We start from the raw sequence: 19,383 nt of genomic DNA on the forward strand, positions 1-19,383 counted from the left end.
AGTAGCTATTATTCTTCCTTCATTTAAAAAAAAAAAAAAAAAAAAAAAGGCAAAACCCATACATGTATACAGCTGAATCAGAGACAGCGTATGCAGTAGCAGATGTGGCATTTGGTAATAGATAAGTAATAGATCTTATGTGGGTTACTGTTCATGATGTATGCAAAGTGCCAGTCCTGGCCCCAGAAGTGTTTGTGGTGATCAGGAAGCTCTTTACAGGGACACTCCTCCTTTGATGTCACTGCTCAGTTTGCCCTGAAGCAATTAGCACAAGGATGGAATGGTGATTTCAGCTGTACAGGACACCCAAACAAAATATATTTTTGCAAGGTATAGCAAAGCAAAGCTGAGCAGGCTGAATGCAGGTTGGTTAGAAAATACGATGTTGGAAGTACTCATGAGGAGTTGCACTGGAAATACGGATTTACTAGTGACAACAGTAATTATTGACAGAGCTACATGTTTATGTCTGAAAAGACCTGGAATAGTGCAGAACTGGGCAGCAGTGTTAAGATGCCGGTCTTTCAGGCTTCCATCCTGTGGCAGTGCATCTGTTTATCGGGAATTATCTCCTGAATGTAAATGAATTTCAGTCCTAAGTCATTGCACCTGTTGCCAAGAGGTATTTATTCCAATCACTTGCCTAAAGCACAGGGAGTTATTGCTTGACATTTTATAGCTCCAAAAAAAGCTGTCGTTTCAAAATCATTTGTTCAGAGAGGAGAAAATGGAGCAAAACAGTTCATTTTACCCTAAGCACTGCTATTTGGCAGTATTCACATTTGCACGACACAAAGCTGCAATATTGATTTTTTGCTCACAGGGCCTCCCACTAGTTCTTTCTTCGATTGTCAGGGTTGCAAGATGGATTGAATTACACTTTGCTTGTTGATATGCTTATTTTTTTTTTCTTTGTTGATAGGGAAAGATTACAGATAAAGCTTCAGAATAAACATTGCAGCAGTTTTCTTAGTGGACTTAAATTTTATTTATTTTATTTAGTTAAAATTCTGTGCCATGACAATTCCTTAGACTAGTCTTCCCACCTAATACATGCTGCATTGTTTGGTTCTATTTACTGCTGCTTTTGCAATATTGCAAGTACATAACAATCTCTGATGTGTCTTGTGTTGCTGGTGGTGACCTAACCTTGGTGTAGTATTTTGAATATTTGTCCTAATACGGAACTTCTCCTAGATGTCTGCAGGGGGAAAAATTACGCATGTTGAAATACATGAACAGTGCTTTCAGCAGTGCCCAAATGCTGCAAATGTTGAAGTCGGATTTGCAGGCAGCTAATCTCTGCAGAAGTATGGCATTCTTGTCTTTGAATTCATCCTGTCTGAAGTACTGGCTGCGCTGCTGGGTCTACAGGAAGGGTTTGATGCTCATCACAACCAGCTTGGTATGGTTGTGTCAGGCTGGCACCGTACCTATCCATATGCTGGACCTCAGGATTATCAGCCTGCAGCCTCTCCTGTTTGGCAGAATTCCCCTTTGGGTAGCAGAACCAGTGGTTTCACTTTCCTTACTGATGGAAACCTGAAGGCAGGGCTGTGCGGTGGCATGCAGGGGGCTCCCGTGGGAGGATGCTGCCTGAGCCCCTGCTGGAGGCAGCTCTGCTGTTTGCAAGGTGTGCAAGCAGCATTTCTGTGAGCTGGAAGGTTCGAGTTTTATGGGGATGGTGTTAAATTTGACAGGATTATTAGGACGTAGGAATGGCAATCACCAGCAGCATTGCTTTTGGTCCCGCTGTGGCTGTCTTGATGGTAATTAATCAAAAAACTGCTGCATGTTTGTGTGGTGTGGGCCTCGTTTGGGCCCCTCTCTGTGCCTATTTCATGCCCTCGGTGAGCTGTGCACAGATTCTGTCTTCATTGTATTAATTTGCTGCATGGGAGGAATACATAGGGTGTTAATGCGATAGATTCGCATTTCAACTCTTTAGAGCTTTCAGCTCATGATACTTCAGCAAGCCTGTAATAATAGTGTTTGTTATTACATATGACATGTTCAGCCAAACCTTCAGCCAGAAGTGCATTTTAAATGGAATTGTGCTTTCCACAGCAACATGGTCTTTTCACTCGTTAGTGAATACTAAAGCATTGGCAGGCAGCAGTTCCCCCTTTTGCATAGGATGCATAAAATTTAAAAGAAGCAAACTCAGCTACGTCCAGAGAGGCTGGGTGCAGTGTGGCCTGGTGCTCATCCTCTGCACATCATCCACTTGAGCAAAAGTCAGTGGTGTTACAGAGAGGAAGACAGGTGGATGGGAAGATGGCTGCTAGGGAGCCATGTCCGGACATCAGCATGGCGGTTACCAGCAGCACTTCCTCAAAATCGTAGCACATCATCACGTTCATATGGTAGGAGTTTGAATCTACAGATCATTAATTCAGCAGAAGAAGTGTCAGCCTCTGGTTCATATGAAAATTTACTATCAAGGGGTTATCTTAAGTTATTCTTGATCTTTTTAGATCCTAGCTTCCTTGCCTCTTCTAACGCATCAGACTTCTTTTTTTTTTTTTTTTTTTTTTTAATAAAAAAAAAAGCTTATTTTCTTTGCTTTCAAAACACTGTAGAGTTCCAACTTTGTATACTTACTAGCTGTTTTTCTTTGCTGTCACAACTTGTCTCCAACAGCCTGCACTGAAATATTAATGGCCTTGTGCTGCTCTCTGAGGGCAACTTTTTTTTAAAAAAAAAAGGAAATACGTGTAATTCTGCTGAAAATTTATCAGAGATCATTTTAAAGATACAGGTATTTATCACTTACCGTGTTACTCAGCTTGTCCTCTAGTTCTTGGTAGTGCCCTCATTTTGTAAGAGACAGAAAGATTCTATTTAATAATAATATACCAGTAGCTATGTACAAGGGATTGTACAGTTTTTTGATATTGTATGTATGTTTTCCATAAATTAATACTACTTCATTAGAGAGAGGTTACCTATTTACTAGAATTTGCTCACGCAGAAAAATGTGTTTTCAAAATAAGAATTCTTTGAAATACTTTTTTGGAGGGAGAGAGACATTCTGTACAGTGCTCATCTGCAGTTTGTTGTACTAGTCATTTATGCATTTGTTCAAAGTCTTTTTGCTCCTCCTGTGGTTTAATTTCTGTAAAACGTATAGCAAGAAGTGAAGTTCAGTTAGGTATCAGAATATATATTAGATCTAGTGTTGCAGACATACCCATGCTGGGGACATAAAGTAGATGAGCAAAAGAAAGTGAACTGTTCTTGGGAATGGAGATAAAAATTAACTTGAAATGGCTTTGTTTCTGTGTGGGGGGGTTTTTCGTTTGTTTTGCTTTGTTTTTTAAATCACTTCTGTTTCTTCAACTCTAGCCTGCTCTACTGCTTCCCCACTTTCCACATGACCAGTGCCCAAAGCAGGGTGAAAGAAGCAGAGAGAAGAGAGGTGAGAGCAGGAATGCACAGAATAACCTTGCAGGCATGCTGCCTTGTCAAGGGTTAGAAGTAGCGAAGAGGAATTTTCTCTCTTCCCAGATTAAGGACACAGCAGAAGTGATGTCAGGATGTGACAGGTTCATGAAGGCTGCTTCACTTGGTAGCGGGTCAAACTGTTTCAAGGTGCACTTCCTTTACCTCTAGCATACTGTTGAGAGTTACTGCCTATGCCACAGAAAAAAAATATATATCCTTTAAACTCAATCTCATTTTTTTTTCTTTTTCAGGTTTCAGCCGAGCAGCACTACCATTTGGTTTGGTTAGGAGAGAGCTCTCCTGTGAAGGCTACTCCATTGACCTCCGGTGTCCAGGAAGTGATGTTATTATGATAGAAAGTGCTAACTATGGACGGACAGATGACAAGATCTGTGATGCTGACCCTTTCCAGATGGAGAACACAGAATGCTTCCTTCCCGATGCCTACAAAATTATGACACAAAGGTAAAAGTATATACGTGATTTTGAGGATCAAAGAGAAAAAAATCTTAAGTGATACTGTACAAAATACTGTATTGCACTTCTAAGTTTGATATTGAGACAGTTTATTTCTATACAGTAGTATTAGAAAGAGTTAACTACTACTAGTTACAATTAAGGAAGTTTTTTTTTTAATTGTGTGCAAAAGGAAAAAGCAAGAATATAAGTGTAAGGAAAATGAAACAATTCACTTACTTGGAGATTCCTTATATTCTTGTCTTTTAAGTTGTCAGAGAGCACTTTGGTATTCAGATTACTGTAGCTTCTACAGGTGATGGAGTCACTGTACTTAGAGGTGTTCAAGAAACATTTGGATGTTGTATTGAGGGACATGATTTAGTGAGAAATATTGGTAATAGGTGGATGACTGGACTGGATGATCTTAGAGGTCTTTTCCAATCTTGGTCATTCTGTGATTCCCTGACAAACATACATATTTCTTCTGAAAGCAGCTAATAATGCGCTTCCCATGCGCATAATTCATAAAGTAGAAAATGCCAGGATGACAGTATGTCATTATACATGTGTATGTATGCATACAAGCACATGCTATATTAGCTACATTAGATGTTAGCAACAGTGACTGTCATATAAGATGGAGGATGAGCCAGTACAGAATTTGCTTCAGAACCAAGATGCAAAGAAATTCTTGTACTGTAGACTGCATATGAGCTTACGTCTGCTCATACTGACAGTTGTCGAAGTGTCAGCACAAATCATTCACTAGCGTTTTTACTCATTAAACTGAAGGATATCCTAAGACTACATGAAATGTATTTGGCCTTCTATTTTTCTCTACAGATAAAAAAGAAATAAAATAATAAATAAAATAAAACTGCTCATAAGTTGAGGGAGCACAGTGAACAAAAATATTCAGGATTAATGGGAGGTTTTTCTCCCATACGGTAGAGTAAAATTAAGGGCATCAAGCCTTTTATTCCTGTTCTGTGTTCAACCTGTGACTTGTTCTGTTATCTGTGAGAGAAAAACTCCATTGTTTAGGTAATAAAAAGGTGATATAACTTCTTTAAATCATGTTTGAATTATCATTTTGTGGTTCTAGTTCGTTGCTGTTAATTAGATCAAGCCAGATTTCCATTGAGACTGCAGCAGCAGTGTCATCATCTTCTAATCTGTCAACTCCCTTTGAAACCCCTTTCAATTGCTTTTGTAAATGTAGTGCCTCTCTGTAGACTTCCTTGTTGTGTAAAATGCATGTTGTGTTTTGATCAAAGTCCTCCTTATGTTCACTGCAAATACACAGATTAAGGCAGTCAGAAACAAATACAGAGGCACAATCTTGCTTAAAGTGACATGAAACTGTTTCTGGAAAGCTGAAATTTCAATCCTCCCCTTTCAGTTTATCAACTGTAGGTTGATGGTAGCAGACAATATTTTTGAACTTCCTTGCTCTTCTAGTCTTACCCTTTTTTCAACAGGCCAAAATAAATATGCGATCGTATGTATGACATTGATTCAGCCTTTTTGTGCTCAAGAAGAATTTATCAATTTCATTCTATTTCATTGTCTGAAGAAATGACAAAGACTGTTTAATGTGCTGCTTTCTATTTTTGTGTGGCATTTATAGTAATTGGAAAGTCTTGTTTCATAGTATTCTTTCTTAGATCCTGTCATTAAGTAGGAAAGCTTGCTTCCTTTGCCTTATTTAATCTTTTTAGAAAACTGGTCAATTTATGCTATATTGAAAGCATAGTAGAATGCTGAAAATGTCTTATGGAAAAATTAAAATTCCTGCATCTCATCTATTTATTGTGGATTGTAATTTTTTTTTTTTTTTTTTTAATTTTTTGTTTGTTTGTTTTCTAAGGCAAACTATTGTTTGGCACTCCTTTCGTGTCTTTGATCTGTTATCTAAAAGTATCACATCAGCTCTTTTTTGATGGCAGTAAGTGCTTAGGAAATATCTCACCTGAAGGACTGTCAGACTCATTGGTTTTCTTTTTCCATTGACTAGAAAAAAATAGTTCATCCATTAGAACAAATGAACACAAAGAAAACTTTTTTCCATACCTTCAGAAATAAGCTGCAATGATTTCTACATTGCTACTTAACGTTTTAGAGTGTTTACTTTTAAGGATTAATGAAATGTTTTTATCGCTTCAGACAGCTGTATCTTTACCACTACTTTTCACCACTCCAAGTCTATTTTAGATCTGTACTTAAAAGTAGTTGAGTCAATTATTAAATACTCATCATTCATTTGCAACATTACTCCACAGCTTTTGTAGAGCAACTACATTTACTCTAGTTACAATGTGAAAACACTAGCTTAATGAGATCAATACTGTGAAATCTAAAGATCGAAAAATAACATGAGCTTTTTTTAAGACAGCCAATCACACCTGCTGCTATGTTTTGAGAGATTTTGAGATTCTAGCAAACTTTGTGTTGCATCAGTTCCTCTTTATCTGAGAAACTTCAGCTATTCTCCCTTCTTTCGTTCTTTTCTACAGTTCTTAGAAGATTTTTTACTTAATGTTTTCCTAGGAAGCCCAGCTAGAACACTAATGACTTCTCTGCTATGCTTTACCTTTATAAAGTGGTTATTAAATTTTTAGTTCCTGATTGAAATTACTTCCCAATTATTCTAGAATAAAGTCTTCCTCATGTATTTAGATTCTAAACTTCAGAGTAGCATGGGTAAAATTGAAGCTTTGAAGAAAAGGGACTAGACCTTCCTTCCCCCCTCCCATACTTCTCTGATAATTAACCCCAGCATTTGTATGTAGTTAAGTTGGAGATCCTACTAGGATTTAAGGCTTAGCATAGAAATAAACTTATTTCTAGTATATTTGGGCAGTCAAACTTCTTGGTGCTCTGCTCTCCTTTACCAGGGACAAATTTTTCCTGCTTCCTTTCTGTTTTAAAAAGGAATTACAGGAACAGGGAAACTGAAGATGTAAAGCAGCTTGAGGAAATTACTGCAGTTGCTCACTCGTAAGGTGTGTTCCTGCGGCTGCAGCTAGAAATTGTCACAAGACTTTGAAGTCGGTAAGGCTGACTAATACTGCTCTTTATAGACGCAGCAGAGATTTGAAAATTAACAGGATAAAATTTACTTACAACCACTTCCATTGTTAGTAGATTGCAGGTGGATTGTTGGAGTTATTTTGAAACTGCCTGGGTGTTGAGGATGTTCTGCCTCCAACCTCCACTTCAAAGCCCCGCTCTGTGAGCTCCAGCTGCACCTGGGCATGGTTTGCTGTTAGGACAGGCACTGAGGATTTCATACATACCACACACTCATTGGATTTCTGTTTTATTAGCTTAAAATAAGAACAGATATTTGAAAGTACGTGTAAGCACATACTCAGTACATTTCAAATGTTCAGAAACATTGCGTATGCAATTTTATATTTTAACACTAAGCTGCAGAGAAGCTTTTTGGCAGTGGAACCTCTCTCTTATGAATTAAAAATGGATATATATATTTTTAATAAAAATAATTTTTCCTAATCCTGAACTTTTTGCTCAGGAAAAGTTCCTGTTTATTTTAAAAATTATACCCCTTGACTACTTTTATGGTTTCAGTACAGTGAATTGAATTTTTTTTAACCTGTGTGTTTAAATGCTTAGTTGGTCTGGCAGATACAATTTACTAACACTGAATCTATGGAATAAATATACACTGAGGCATAATTCAAGCATGTGGAGTGTTGAAAGCTCAATAAATGTTGACTTCAGGACAAAAAGCATTGTTTCTTTCCTAGTAAAAGCTAAAGCTACTTTGAGGTTTTAAAGAGGAATTTCTGATCTGAGCTTTGACTCAGAGACCATAGTTGTAATCATTGAAAAGAAGAAAAATTCCCTATTCTTTAAACTACAAATTTTGCATACATCATTAACAATATAGTTTTACAGTTGATATATTCAATTTATTACTGTTTTGTCACAGAAAGTTGCATCAATCTTGCACTGTGAAATGGTCTTGAAATTTTCATGTTAAAGGTATATGTATCATTCTTCCATATTCAGTAACTATCATTTTCTTTCTTAACTATGCACTAAAAGCAGACTCATTGTAATACATAAGCATAAAGATAAAAATATATAAATTATATACATATTATTATAGATAAACTTGGGGAACTTTAATTCTTCAAAATACCATTTTAAAACCTTACTGTAGAAGGTAAACGGATTAAAAAAGGCATAAATCATTTCCAGCAGTCAGGATGTTGTCTGATGCACTCATCCTGTCCTGTCCCTAGCCTGTGGAACACTTGTACCATCCATTACCATGTCCATCAATGACAGCAGTGAGCAGTTCATGCTTGCGTTCTTGTTATTGTGAACTTTTCTCTCGTGGTAATGCTCATAATCAGTTAGATCCATCATAAGTCCACAGGCCAGTTGCACTCAAGTGAAGGTCTTCAAAATGGAAGTGGAGCGCCTTCTGCCCACAGGGTGATCTAGAAAAAGGTTAAGGAAGGGCTGAAACCATTCCTTTTTCTGAGGTGTTGTTTTCTACTTAATCCCTCCAACATGAGGAATGGGGGAACAGGGATATTTGTTCTTTTTTTTGCATTCACATGTCCAGCAAACACACAATTTTAAAAATACTTTAAACAAATGAGAGTTAAGCATTTTTGGAAGAAAGCAAAATAAGTTCTTGTTTGAAGAAAACACATCTTTGGAGTGTTTTGTCTTTTTCCTGCTTGTCAGGTGTGCAGTAGAAACACTCATACTGTCTTAGTTTTCTTCGAAGTGAAAACGATTTTGATTTCTCACCTAACATGAGTGAATACGGAAGATCTGCCAGTAGGCTGTTGGCTGGGAGGGACAGTAGTACCTCTGCTGTAACTGATTAATCTTCCTCATCAAAGTGAAGCAGCCTGGACAACACAAACCTCAGACAGCACATCTTCTCTAGCAGAAAGCAGAACAAGCTATGGGGTCACTGCAAAACAGAATTAGAGCTCTGGCAGCATTTCCACAAAGAAGCATTTTAACAGTATTATGCCACCCACTTGCATTTCTTAATGTGACTTAAGACAGTTTTCCCGGGCAGGATTTGATCCTCTGCCCTTCAAAACTGCCTGTGTGCCCTTGAAAAAAGCCTGTAATTGTGGTAATGGTGCAGGTTTTCTTTGGGGTCTGCCAGGTTCAGACAAGGCTCTGCTGACCCCTGCTGCCATTCATGCTTTTTCCCTTGCATTTCCTTCTGTGGATGGAGATTGCCTCCCTTCGCTACAGATATTATGTTGTGGAAAGCATCTCAGAGCAAGGGGTATACCTTGACTTTTGCTATTTCTGATCATTAAGCGCTTGCATTTCTGTCCTTTCTGTGTCAGAGAAGCACCAGTATTGATCACAAGATAGCATAGGGTGATGTGTGGAGGGAAATTCTCGGAATTCATGTGCTGCAGAGCAGCTATGGTATTTGTGCATATCTCATCTGTGAGGTTCGCCTTTTGCTTTGGCATGCCAGTAGTATCACCTTCAGCTTGCTGACAGCAGCCTCTCTAAACGTTTACCATACATATAAGGCTATCAAAATTTGATATCTGTTTTAAGTATCCTTAATAAATGAAGGTTTCTGCTCATCTGAAACAGACATAGGTCCTTAGTACAGCTGCCACCCCGTCAGTATTTTTCTGCAGAAGAAACTTAAAATGCTCTTTATTTTTTTTTTGAACTGCATATTTCACAGTACCAGGCCTTGGCCTGATTGATTTTTTGTTTTGTTTTGTTTTGTTTTTTCCTGGGTGTTAGTTTCAAAACTTAGATATGACTCACAGAGAGAAAAAGCAGTAATACACGTAGCATATTTTCATGAAGTAGGCATAATCACAAAGCCTAGAATATTCATGACGCACACCATAGGTCCTTGGCTTTACTGCAGGAAAAAAAACTGGAACAACCATGACTGAGAATAACCTTATCTAACATTGTTCATTTTCACGGTCATTAATGCTTAATATGAAAGTAGTAGGTCTCGTTTGCTCATTAAAAACAGTGTTTGATTTTTTTATTTTTTATTTTTTATTAATGGAGTTGTTCCACTGTGGTATTACGTAGTTGATTAAATACAAACCCTCAAATTCTAAGGTTCTGAACAGTAAGATAAGGTGGAATAGCTTTCAGTAGTACTTACTAGTGTTTTTGTGGTGTGTTCTCTTATTATTTTCTGCAGAGGAAATTATGTTACGCATGTTCAAGCACACACGTGCACTACTGTAATCACAGCATTGGATGAGCTACAAAGAAACAATAAAAGAATCATTGATACCAACTAATGACATTTAAAATTTAGATATAGTTCAAAAAAAATTGAATTAATTATTTTGCCAGGGTGTAGCTTCGTATTTTACTAAGTATTTCCATATATATTTAAGTTGCTTTTATTTCCCTTATTACTGGCAAAAAAAAAATTCAAGCTCTTCTTAGGTCAGCATACATCTTGTCTAGCAAGATGGTATGTATGTATTCATCCCTTTCCTTGCTCTTTATGTGTCAAAGTAAATATAAATATCTATATATGTGTATACATACATTTCTAATCATTTTATAGTGTTGTGTATTTGAGTACTGCATCAAATAGATTCTTCAGACTGTGGCTTTCTTGCATTTACTTTTTTTCAGATTTCTGAAACGATCTGTGCTAGCTGTATGTACTGCTTAGCCTACAACTAATCATATATTATATACTTCCATTATTTAATTACCTTTCTTGAAAATTCACAATTGTGAGGATTTGACATAAGCAATGCTGTCTAACCTTCAGCACCTTGTAGTTAATATTACTTTCTCTTGGACAAAGTTATGTGACTTTTAATATAGTTTCTGAATTTTTAGTGTAGCCCTGAGAAGTTCCAGTTGCATTCATAAGTTCAGTATTAAAAAATTGTAATTTACTTATATATTATTACTGTGTCAAATACAGTTCATATGGAATAATGCTGTAATAATTGAAGCCTATTAATTCCTCCCACCTCAATATATCCTCTGTAACACTGAGCCAAACCAGGCACGTTATCTGATAAGTTGATTTAGGACTTTCTACATGTGTTCATATAACCATTTATCTCAATCCTTGCCGAGGAGACCTTTATTAAGCTGTGATGACTGCTGAATATGAAATGTAACCAAGATTATTTTTTTATTCAAATATAATTTAAATATTCATCAAAGAGGAGTTATGCTTGAAACTGACAGAGACTATTAACATCAAAAAATATAATTAACTGCACTGGGTATCATGAAGCAGAGTTAGCCAAATAGCCGAAAGGTCTAATTGCTCCAGAGTCTGAGAAGCAATAGTTTTATTTTACACTGTTGCTGTGGAATTAATAGTGATGTGGTTTCCTATGCGAGGCAATTAAAAGCTGCCTGTTAAGGTTCATTGCACTATAGGAAATCCGTTGAATATCACTTAGTAAACAGAACTGAGATGGAAAAGGTACATGAAGATGGGCAGAGCAGAGTATAGATCAGAAATTAGAGTAGATTATTATGAATTACATATACGTAAGTAAATTATGGCTACTTGCTAGTATCATAAAGCCAGCTCTCAGAAAGAAAGTGAAAAGTTCATTAGTAACACAAAGGAAATAGAATTTTAAAATTATTACAGTGAAGCTTTTTTATTCAGAAGAGAACAGTAACAATGGTTTAAAAATTAAAACATGTCCACAGAGTAGTATAAAAATGAGCAGATCTCATATTCTGGAAACTTCTTTCTGCCGCAGAATAATCTCCTACTTATAATAAAAAGGACCTTCTGACCTCTGTGGCTCAATTAAGCTTTTTAGTTGAATTCAACAAGAAAAAAAACTTCTTTATTGAATCCCATAGATTACGCGTGTACCCAGGCTATACAGCCTAAAAAGGGGCGGTCATATTCATGACATTTTGACATTAATGAGCTTGCTGAAATGGAAAAGTTTAAGGATCAAAGATACAAGCAATAGCAGTATTTTAAAGCATTTCTCTCTTTTTTTTTTAATCTCTCTAATAAAGAAATTGCAATCTAATTGCTTAATAAATAGGCCATGATTACAGAAAGACACAGATAATTTGACTCTTTCCATTTTATTTCTTACTTATTGCAGAACAATAATTAGCAAAAATTCTATGGCCACAAATGAAAAAGGTCTTCATTTTTTTTCTTTCATACAATAACTAAGGCTGAAATGAGTTTACATGTATATTTTTTAATTTATTGTGATAGATAATTTTTATGTTTAAGAAGCAAGCTTAAGATCTATTATCATACTGGTAAAATAAAATCAAACAAAGAATTCAACTAGAATTACTGCAGTGGATATAAAGATGGGCTGCCTGTTTCATACATAATTTAGCATGCTTACCCTGTTTATATCAGTGACATAAGAGTGCGTGCTACTTTCTCAGAAGAGCGCCGTCTTTGCCGCTTCACAGCACACTGCCTTGTACTCCCAGGCTTGCACATGGTGTTAGCAGATATTTAAAGCACTTCAGCCTAACATTTTATAGGTCATGATGAACTGAGCCTATAAAACAAGTTACTGCAATGAAGTTAATGCAGTCTTGAGAGTGTTACATAGATTGAATACTCACTCAGTATTTGATGTATTTTTAGCCTGGTATAGGCACATCAATGGGGAGGAAAAGCTCTTAAGACACAGAATTCTTCCATGTCAAATGTCTTTCGTAGTACACTGTCAATATAGAATCTTTACTGTGAGTTTAATATTGAGGACTGTGTTTTTTCAGTTATTCACTGAAGTACAGTAACTACAGGAGCCTTTGAATTTTTATTTTCTTCTAGCATGCACACAATGCCCCCTGCTCACTCCAGGTTCTGTAATGTTTGTCAAAGAAGTTAGATAGCAGAATAATTTCACGGAGCAAGTTGCTGTGACCAAAGTCGTACAGTTCTAGCACCTTGCAGGAAAAAGTCTTACTACTACTTAATGACACAGAGCTGTATGTTGTTTCGTATCACAAGATACGTGTTTTGTTGTATGTACAAGAACGTCTGTCCTCTGGTCTTAGTAATAATCTATGCAGCTGTGACCTTTAACCTTACTATTCATTGCTTCTCAGGTATCATGCTCCTTGTCATACACATATATATAAGGAAGAAAACGGTTTTAAAATGACTTTAATGCATGCGTTTTTCCAGCACTCCAAAATTATTGTTCAATACTGCTCAGATTTTGTGCTCCATTTTCTATGTCCATATGATACACGAATTTAGTCTGAGTTATTTAACTGTAACAATAACCTATAACCTTTCCATGTTAACTGAATTTCTTAAGAGTATTGAAATCAGCTCAGCTATTACACTTACGAAGCTGTAGGTGTTTTCTCATCTAGGATGTAGTGGTACTGATACTGCCTTCAAATGTATTATTCTAGTGCCAGAATCACTGATGGGTATGAAAAACATCATTTACTTTGTATATCCAGCTTTCTTAGATAATTTTGCTGCCTTTGTTGGTTGAGTTATAGCAAAAGAACACCTCCTGGAGCCGCATTTAAAACAGGAGCACTTTGGGTAATGTGCTGTAGACAGAACACTTATAAGTTAGTGCTCAGTTATCATGAATGCCATCAGCAATGCCTTGTTGCTTTCTTATCAGCCACTTCCTGCTGTCAGCCCAGTGCTTATTTCAATAGAAAAGGATTTGCATCAAATGTAATACAGTACCATGTATAGCTAACATGGGGTTTTTAATTGTTCAGGCACATGAGACTCCTTCAGTGGTAGACAGTTTGATAAAAGGATTAGATTATGAATATTTTTGACACAATTAAAGATTATCTGTATGTTGACAGTGTCAAGCCACTGAATTTTCTGATGGGTTTCTTACAGAGGTGAATGTGCTTGACTTACATAGAAATAAAAGCCACACAATCCACGGGATTCTTGGAGATGTAAAAGTGAGCAAACAAAAGCAATCCCCTAAGTGTTATTGGGTTTAAAACAGGAAGTTTTAACTTAATCCCTTACCTTCAAGTCACAAAGAAGTGAATTGTGCTTCCCAGACTGGAGCAGAAGGATATGCTTCTGCTGGAGAAGTCCTGTACCTGGAAGCCTAGTGAGCTTTCCACACGATAATTGAATCCAGCCATCACTGTGGGTAATGAATAACAGTGCTTTTGTGGCAGGCGTTCCTCTCAGAAGAAAAGAAAGTACTTATAGTGAGGACTCTTAGACACATTTTAATAGAAAATGATACCACTGTTACATAGTTGGTTAAAGACCTACCAAGGGACAGCATTTCTGGAAAAAAAATGAGCAGATGAAATAAAAAAAGTTGTAATTTTGTTAATAGCTATCAGTTCAATATATATATCGTTAAAGCCATGAGATCCACATAAAGAGTGATGAGCAGAAGGATCGTACCAGCTTGCTAGCAGATTGCACTTTTATAAATCTTGTAAAATAACCAAGTTGTCTTTTGGCCTCTTGCTCAGCACTTTGCTCCACGTTCTGTTGAGCCAAGCAAACAAATCACTCCCCAGCCCTGTGGAGTTGGAAGAGATGCAGTGGTGGCACATGGCCTCTGCTGATGAAAATTATAACCCAAAAAGGGGATATTCCCTTAGGCAAGTTTACGAAAAACAATTTATTTTTTTTCACTCTGTAAAACTCATCTTACATGCAGGATCTCTTGTGTTATTACAAACTCTAATCCTCTGAGTGGGTAATTAACGGACCAGAAAAGCCATTTGTGGAAAGAAAGAGCCATCAGAGTGAAAAATATTTCTCTACTGAATGATCTTTAAGGAGTAAATAATTACAAGAGTGAGAGGTTTGGGATGACCAATCTAAATCTGAACATAATTAGGATGAACACAGTTTGAAAATCGAAGCAGTTGTCATGTGCAACAATTCTCATATCAGAAGACTAATTAAATATTTAAAAGCCCCAAACCCCTCACTATTCACAGAAAAATAACCTGCCACAAAAGGGTCTGTAACTTTGCAGATAATTAGGAAGGGTTACAGAGGGAAAAAATCAGATTGGCTCCAAGGTTCTGCAAGGTCATGTCTTATTATGGTGTATCTTTTATATGGTCTGATAACAAGTTTCTTGCTAATTTAATCTAAGTAGGGCATCCCATAGTGATTTCCCATTTCCCTTGTTAAAAATGTGATGGCTTTTCTATATTCAAACTGCAGTAGGTGAGCATTTTTATAAATAATTGCTCCTAATTGATACAGGTTGTAATATATTTTCATTACTTGGGGGGAGCGTGTGTTAAAGGTCAGGGCCCAAGCCTACACACACGTCCCATTTGAAACTGTGTTCATTCTGCTCTTTTGAAAGGTAAACCAGAGGACCTCATGTTGCCTCAGTGGTCAGTTCTATAATTAGTAAGTTTTGCTTACCTGGAGGCTAAGCTGCAGTTACAGTGGGCATATGTTTCTGCAAGCAGAAGAGCTTTGCTGAGTTTGTGAGACTCACAGTGATTGAAGCCTGCTTTGTGCTGAACTGTCTTGAAGAGTGTGAGTGGTACAGGGGTATCAAGACTTCCATGTTTCAGAAGAATTTCAGTAACAGATCGCCTCTATCATTTAAAGTACTTTAGTAATTAAAATGGGTGATATTTAGAAAAGTATTTAAGATCTGTACAATTTGATGTGAAGGATAAAGCTATGCATTTTCAATAATGTAATTGTTCAAGTTGCTATTCATATGCTATTCAGTAATGATTCAGAAGCTGTCTTAAGTGATTCAACTTTTAACTACATTATGAATTTTCTGAATATCAAGCCTTGGATAACAAAGATCTACAGTGCTGCAAGAACACGTTTTAAAGGGCTTTTACCATTATCCTATGATCTCTGCCTGAGAGTCTCTTCTCTTCTGAGTCTGTTGCAGTTGGGTCTTAGGCACTGTGCTTGAAGATTTGCACTTGGATTTGCTGTGGCTCTGCTCTAGTACTGTGCCTCCTAAGTAAATGCTGCTCGATGAAGCTCGTACGTTCGTACCCAACCCTACCTATTGCATCTATAACCTGCTTGACCCACAGGGCATGATGCTGTGCTCGTGTTCGCTCAGTGTGAACAATCTGTGTAAATTGCCCAGACATTACGATGCTGCACTACTAAAGTTTTCATTAGTAAATAAACATTGCTTTAGGCTATTTATTTTGCTTCAATTGTGAGACATTTAATTGGGTCTTTTGAACTGATTACTTTTCAGCAGTGCCGATCTGCTTAGCTTAGTTTGTGTACTAAGACATTCACTGTCTTTAATCCCTGCTGCATTTTGCTTGCAAAACATACGTGCATGAATAATATGACAGGATTATGAATATGACTGTACTTACATTTCTTCTTCCTTAGGCACAAATATTTTCTCTAAAATGTTGATGTCTCTGCTCTTATAAGGTTTTGGTTTTGGTTGCGTTCCAGACAGAAGTCAGTGTCACTGGCAGATTGTTCCATTTACTTTGTGCAACTAATTGTGGATTTAGTTGTCTGATTTTTCCTGTCTCCGCCTTGCAGTCAGCTCCTTAGAGGCTCTTATGGCTCCTGTAGGCCTTTCACATATGTGATAGAAAGATGGGATTATAAAAGCACTTCAGAAATTATCAAGAGTTGGCACTTACATATTCCACTGGAATCTACATTTCCTTTTTTCTGTGGGTTTTTTTTTTTTTTTCCTTCTATTTTATCTAATGCTGCAGTTTCAGGTTAATAACAATTCCATAATAATAGCTTTTACACAAATAAAGAAAGTACTGGAACAAGAATGACTTGGAACAAGAAAAACTACCACTGGTGTAATAGCTAGTGGGAATAAGAGAAAAGATTTGTCTTTTTAACAAGTGACTGCTTTGAACTCACTGAACAGAAATACTAAAAAGCAAATGGGTCATAACAAAACACATTAAAATTGTAAGAAGAGGTTGAAAGCAAGAAACAAACACTCAGTTAAATTACTTTGTCATACAGTTCTGATACATGTTCATTGATAGTGAATCAGATTGGGTAGCCCTAAGAAAAGGCCTGTGGGAGTTGGTCTTTTCTGCTGCATTTTATTGTCTACTTCAAGTTATCATCCTTAACACGTACCCTTAGATTCCCACAAGATTACATTGTAAAAAGAGAACAAGATTTCATGTTATTGTATATTTATTAGGTAAATGAAAACTATAGTGCACATTCTTGTACAGTAATAAGTGTACACTATTTAGCTTCTTAATAATATGTTTACTCAGAAATTACAAAGATTCAACAAATCATCAGTATTTTGATTTAAAAAGAAAATAAAAACAATTTTGTTAAGCTTCTTTTTTCTCCCAGCTATATTTTATCTGAACTCACCAGGGTTATTGCTTTAGTGATCATGTTTCTAAGTGCATAGGAAATCCCTTGTGAATTTTTCAAACTGATACCTTACTGCTTTCATGGTCACAGGAAGATTTCCAGTGTTGAAGCACAGTTTCTATGGCCAAATTCTGCCTTTGTACGTGCTTCTGCATCTCTCACTTTATTCTTGAATTATGAAAAGTACCACCACAGCCTGCTAAATCTGTTTTCACTTCAAGCTAAGTAAAAGTAGTACTTATTTTCTTTAGCATGTTCATTTCCCTGTAATCGTTTCAGAAATTCTAACTTGAAAATAATTTTTACAAATCTTACACAAGCATAAGCAAACTGCTACTGTGGCATCCTGTTTGTTTGTTTGTCTCAAAGCCAGCTGCAAGTTCATATCCATCACATTCGTCTTGGCTCCCTACAAAGGCTTGTGTTTACTCTTCCTGACTGTGTAGGGTTGCACTTATGCTGCAGAAGTTGCTTTGGAGCTATGGGAGCTGGTTAGCAGCTCTTTTTTTTTTTTTTTTTTTTCAGGCTTTGGTTAGGTCTAGTTGCTAAATAATTAGCTTTCATTTCTGGTTTGTAGTAATGTATTTCTTGTGAGATGAATTTTAAGCTCAGAATTTAAATGCGTTGTTTTAAGTAGTTTCATCTACTGTTGCATGTATGTGTGCAAGCATGTATGTGTAACATTCCTAACATAAAATCACTGTTCTCTGGCTATTTGATATGTAGGTTTTGTACAAGCTTTCTAAGATAAAATTAATAAAACATTACATTTAAGTAATATTTGACATCTTCATACATATGTAACTTAGAGTTTAATAACAGAAGTTGAGGTCTAGTGAATATGCATACGCAAGCAGAAACACATCTCACACAGCAGTTGTAGACTGTTAGGAATACATATGTAAAGATGGACATTTATTCTGGGTAAAGAGGTTCAGAAATTTTTCTATTTAAAATATGCTGTCATTAAAAGTCAATACACGAAACAAATTCATCCCACATTCCTATCTCTTTTTACTCAGACTACAACTCACACAGGGTGAATAAGGAACAAGAAGACCATATGGAGTACGTGATGCTGTAACTCAGAGTTTATGTGCTGCAAGTGGTGTCTGAGCAGGTTGCTGCAGGCAATACGCAAGAACATGCCGTTGTGCTAGCTTTTAAGTATTTAATCAATATGCTGAAAGAGAAATACCTTCAGATCTGACTTAAACATTCCAAAACATACCCAAGTGGATGTTCTAATATATTAAGAATTTTGTAAAAAATTAATTTTATCTATTAAAATAGGGCTCTAGACTATTTTTTTAGCTTTTTAAAGTGAAGTATGCACGACTTTCCTGTATTTGCCATTTTTACCTTGCCTAAAGAAACACTGCATTCACAGAAAGCTGCAACTGGACAGTCTGTCTGTGGATGTTAGACATTAACCTGTACTCTATTCAAACTAGCAGTGATTTTTCTTCTATGTTGCTATCTTTGCCAAAGTTATGTATATAAAACAGAAGCATTTGAAGGGTAAATTGTGATGTGAACATTATTTTGTACAAGTCTTGTGAAACTGCAAGAACCGCTTAGAGAGGAACTGTATGTATCTTATGTGGCATGTGGAACCTACCCATGAAGACGATCTCATGCCTCTCTTTGGCCCATCTCATGCTGAAATCTCAAAAATGTGCTTCTTGGATTCTAGTATTTCGCTTTCTGGTCCAGTCACGATGCACTGGGCTTTTCATTTTAATGCTGGAGTATTTGTTCAAGTCCATAGACTTTGCATTTTTAATCTTCCTTAGAACAGTGGTGAATAATGGCCCTTGGCAGGAGATAATGAAATTTTCTTAATTTATATTTTCAAGCAGAAGCTTCAATTGAAAATGGCATCCTGTGGCCTGGAGACATAGCTCTAGTGCAAGTTTCAGGGGAGCTATAATAATAATGCAGTGCCAGCGGTGACGGAGAATGATAGGACAGTGAAGAAGTAATTTAAGAAAGAAAAGAGAATGTACCAAAGCTTTATTGTAGCATATCTAATGATCTGCTGAAGATTCCCAATAGCTTTTGGAGCATGACAGGGGAAACTAATGTTATCTTGCCAAAACAGAAGCCCCTGCTTAATCAGCAGAACAAGATTATTGATT

The 19,383-nt window shown here is 36.6% G+C and overlaps 1 protein-coding gene across 14 annotated transcripts in view; it reads left to right on the forward strand.

Annotated features, from left to right (window-relative positions):
- The window catches only part of ADGRL2 (adhesion G protein-coupled receptor L2), a 155,794-nt gene that overhangs the window by 79,044 nt on the left and 57,367 nt on the right, over nt 1-19,383 (forward strand). For all 14 annotated transcript variants that reach the window (XM_052667095.1, XM_052667096.1, XM_052667097.1 and 11 more), the window contains one exon: nt 3,699-3,912. In XM_052667095.1, the coding sequence (XP_052523055.1) occupies nt 3,699-3,912 (214 nt within the window). The remainder of the gene's footprint in view (nt 1-3,698; nt 3,913-19,383) is intronic.

Source organism: Tympanuchus pallidicinctus, unplaced genomic scaffold, assembly GCF_026119805.1.
Source record: "Tympanuchus pallidicinctus isolate F22 unplaced genomic scaffold, pur_lepc_1.0 scaffold7, whole genome shotgun sequence".
NCBI lineage: Eukaryota > Metazoa > Chordata > Aves > Galliformes > Phasianidae > Tympanuchus > Tympanuchus pallidicinctus.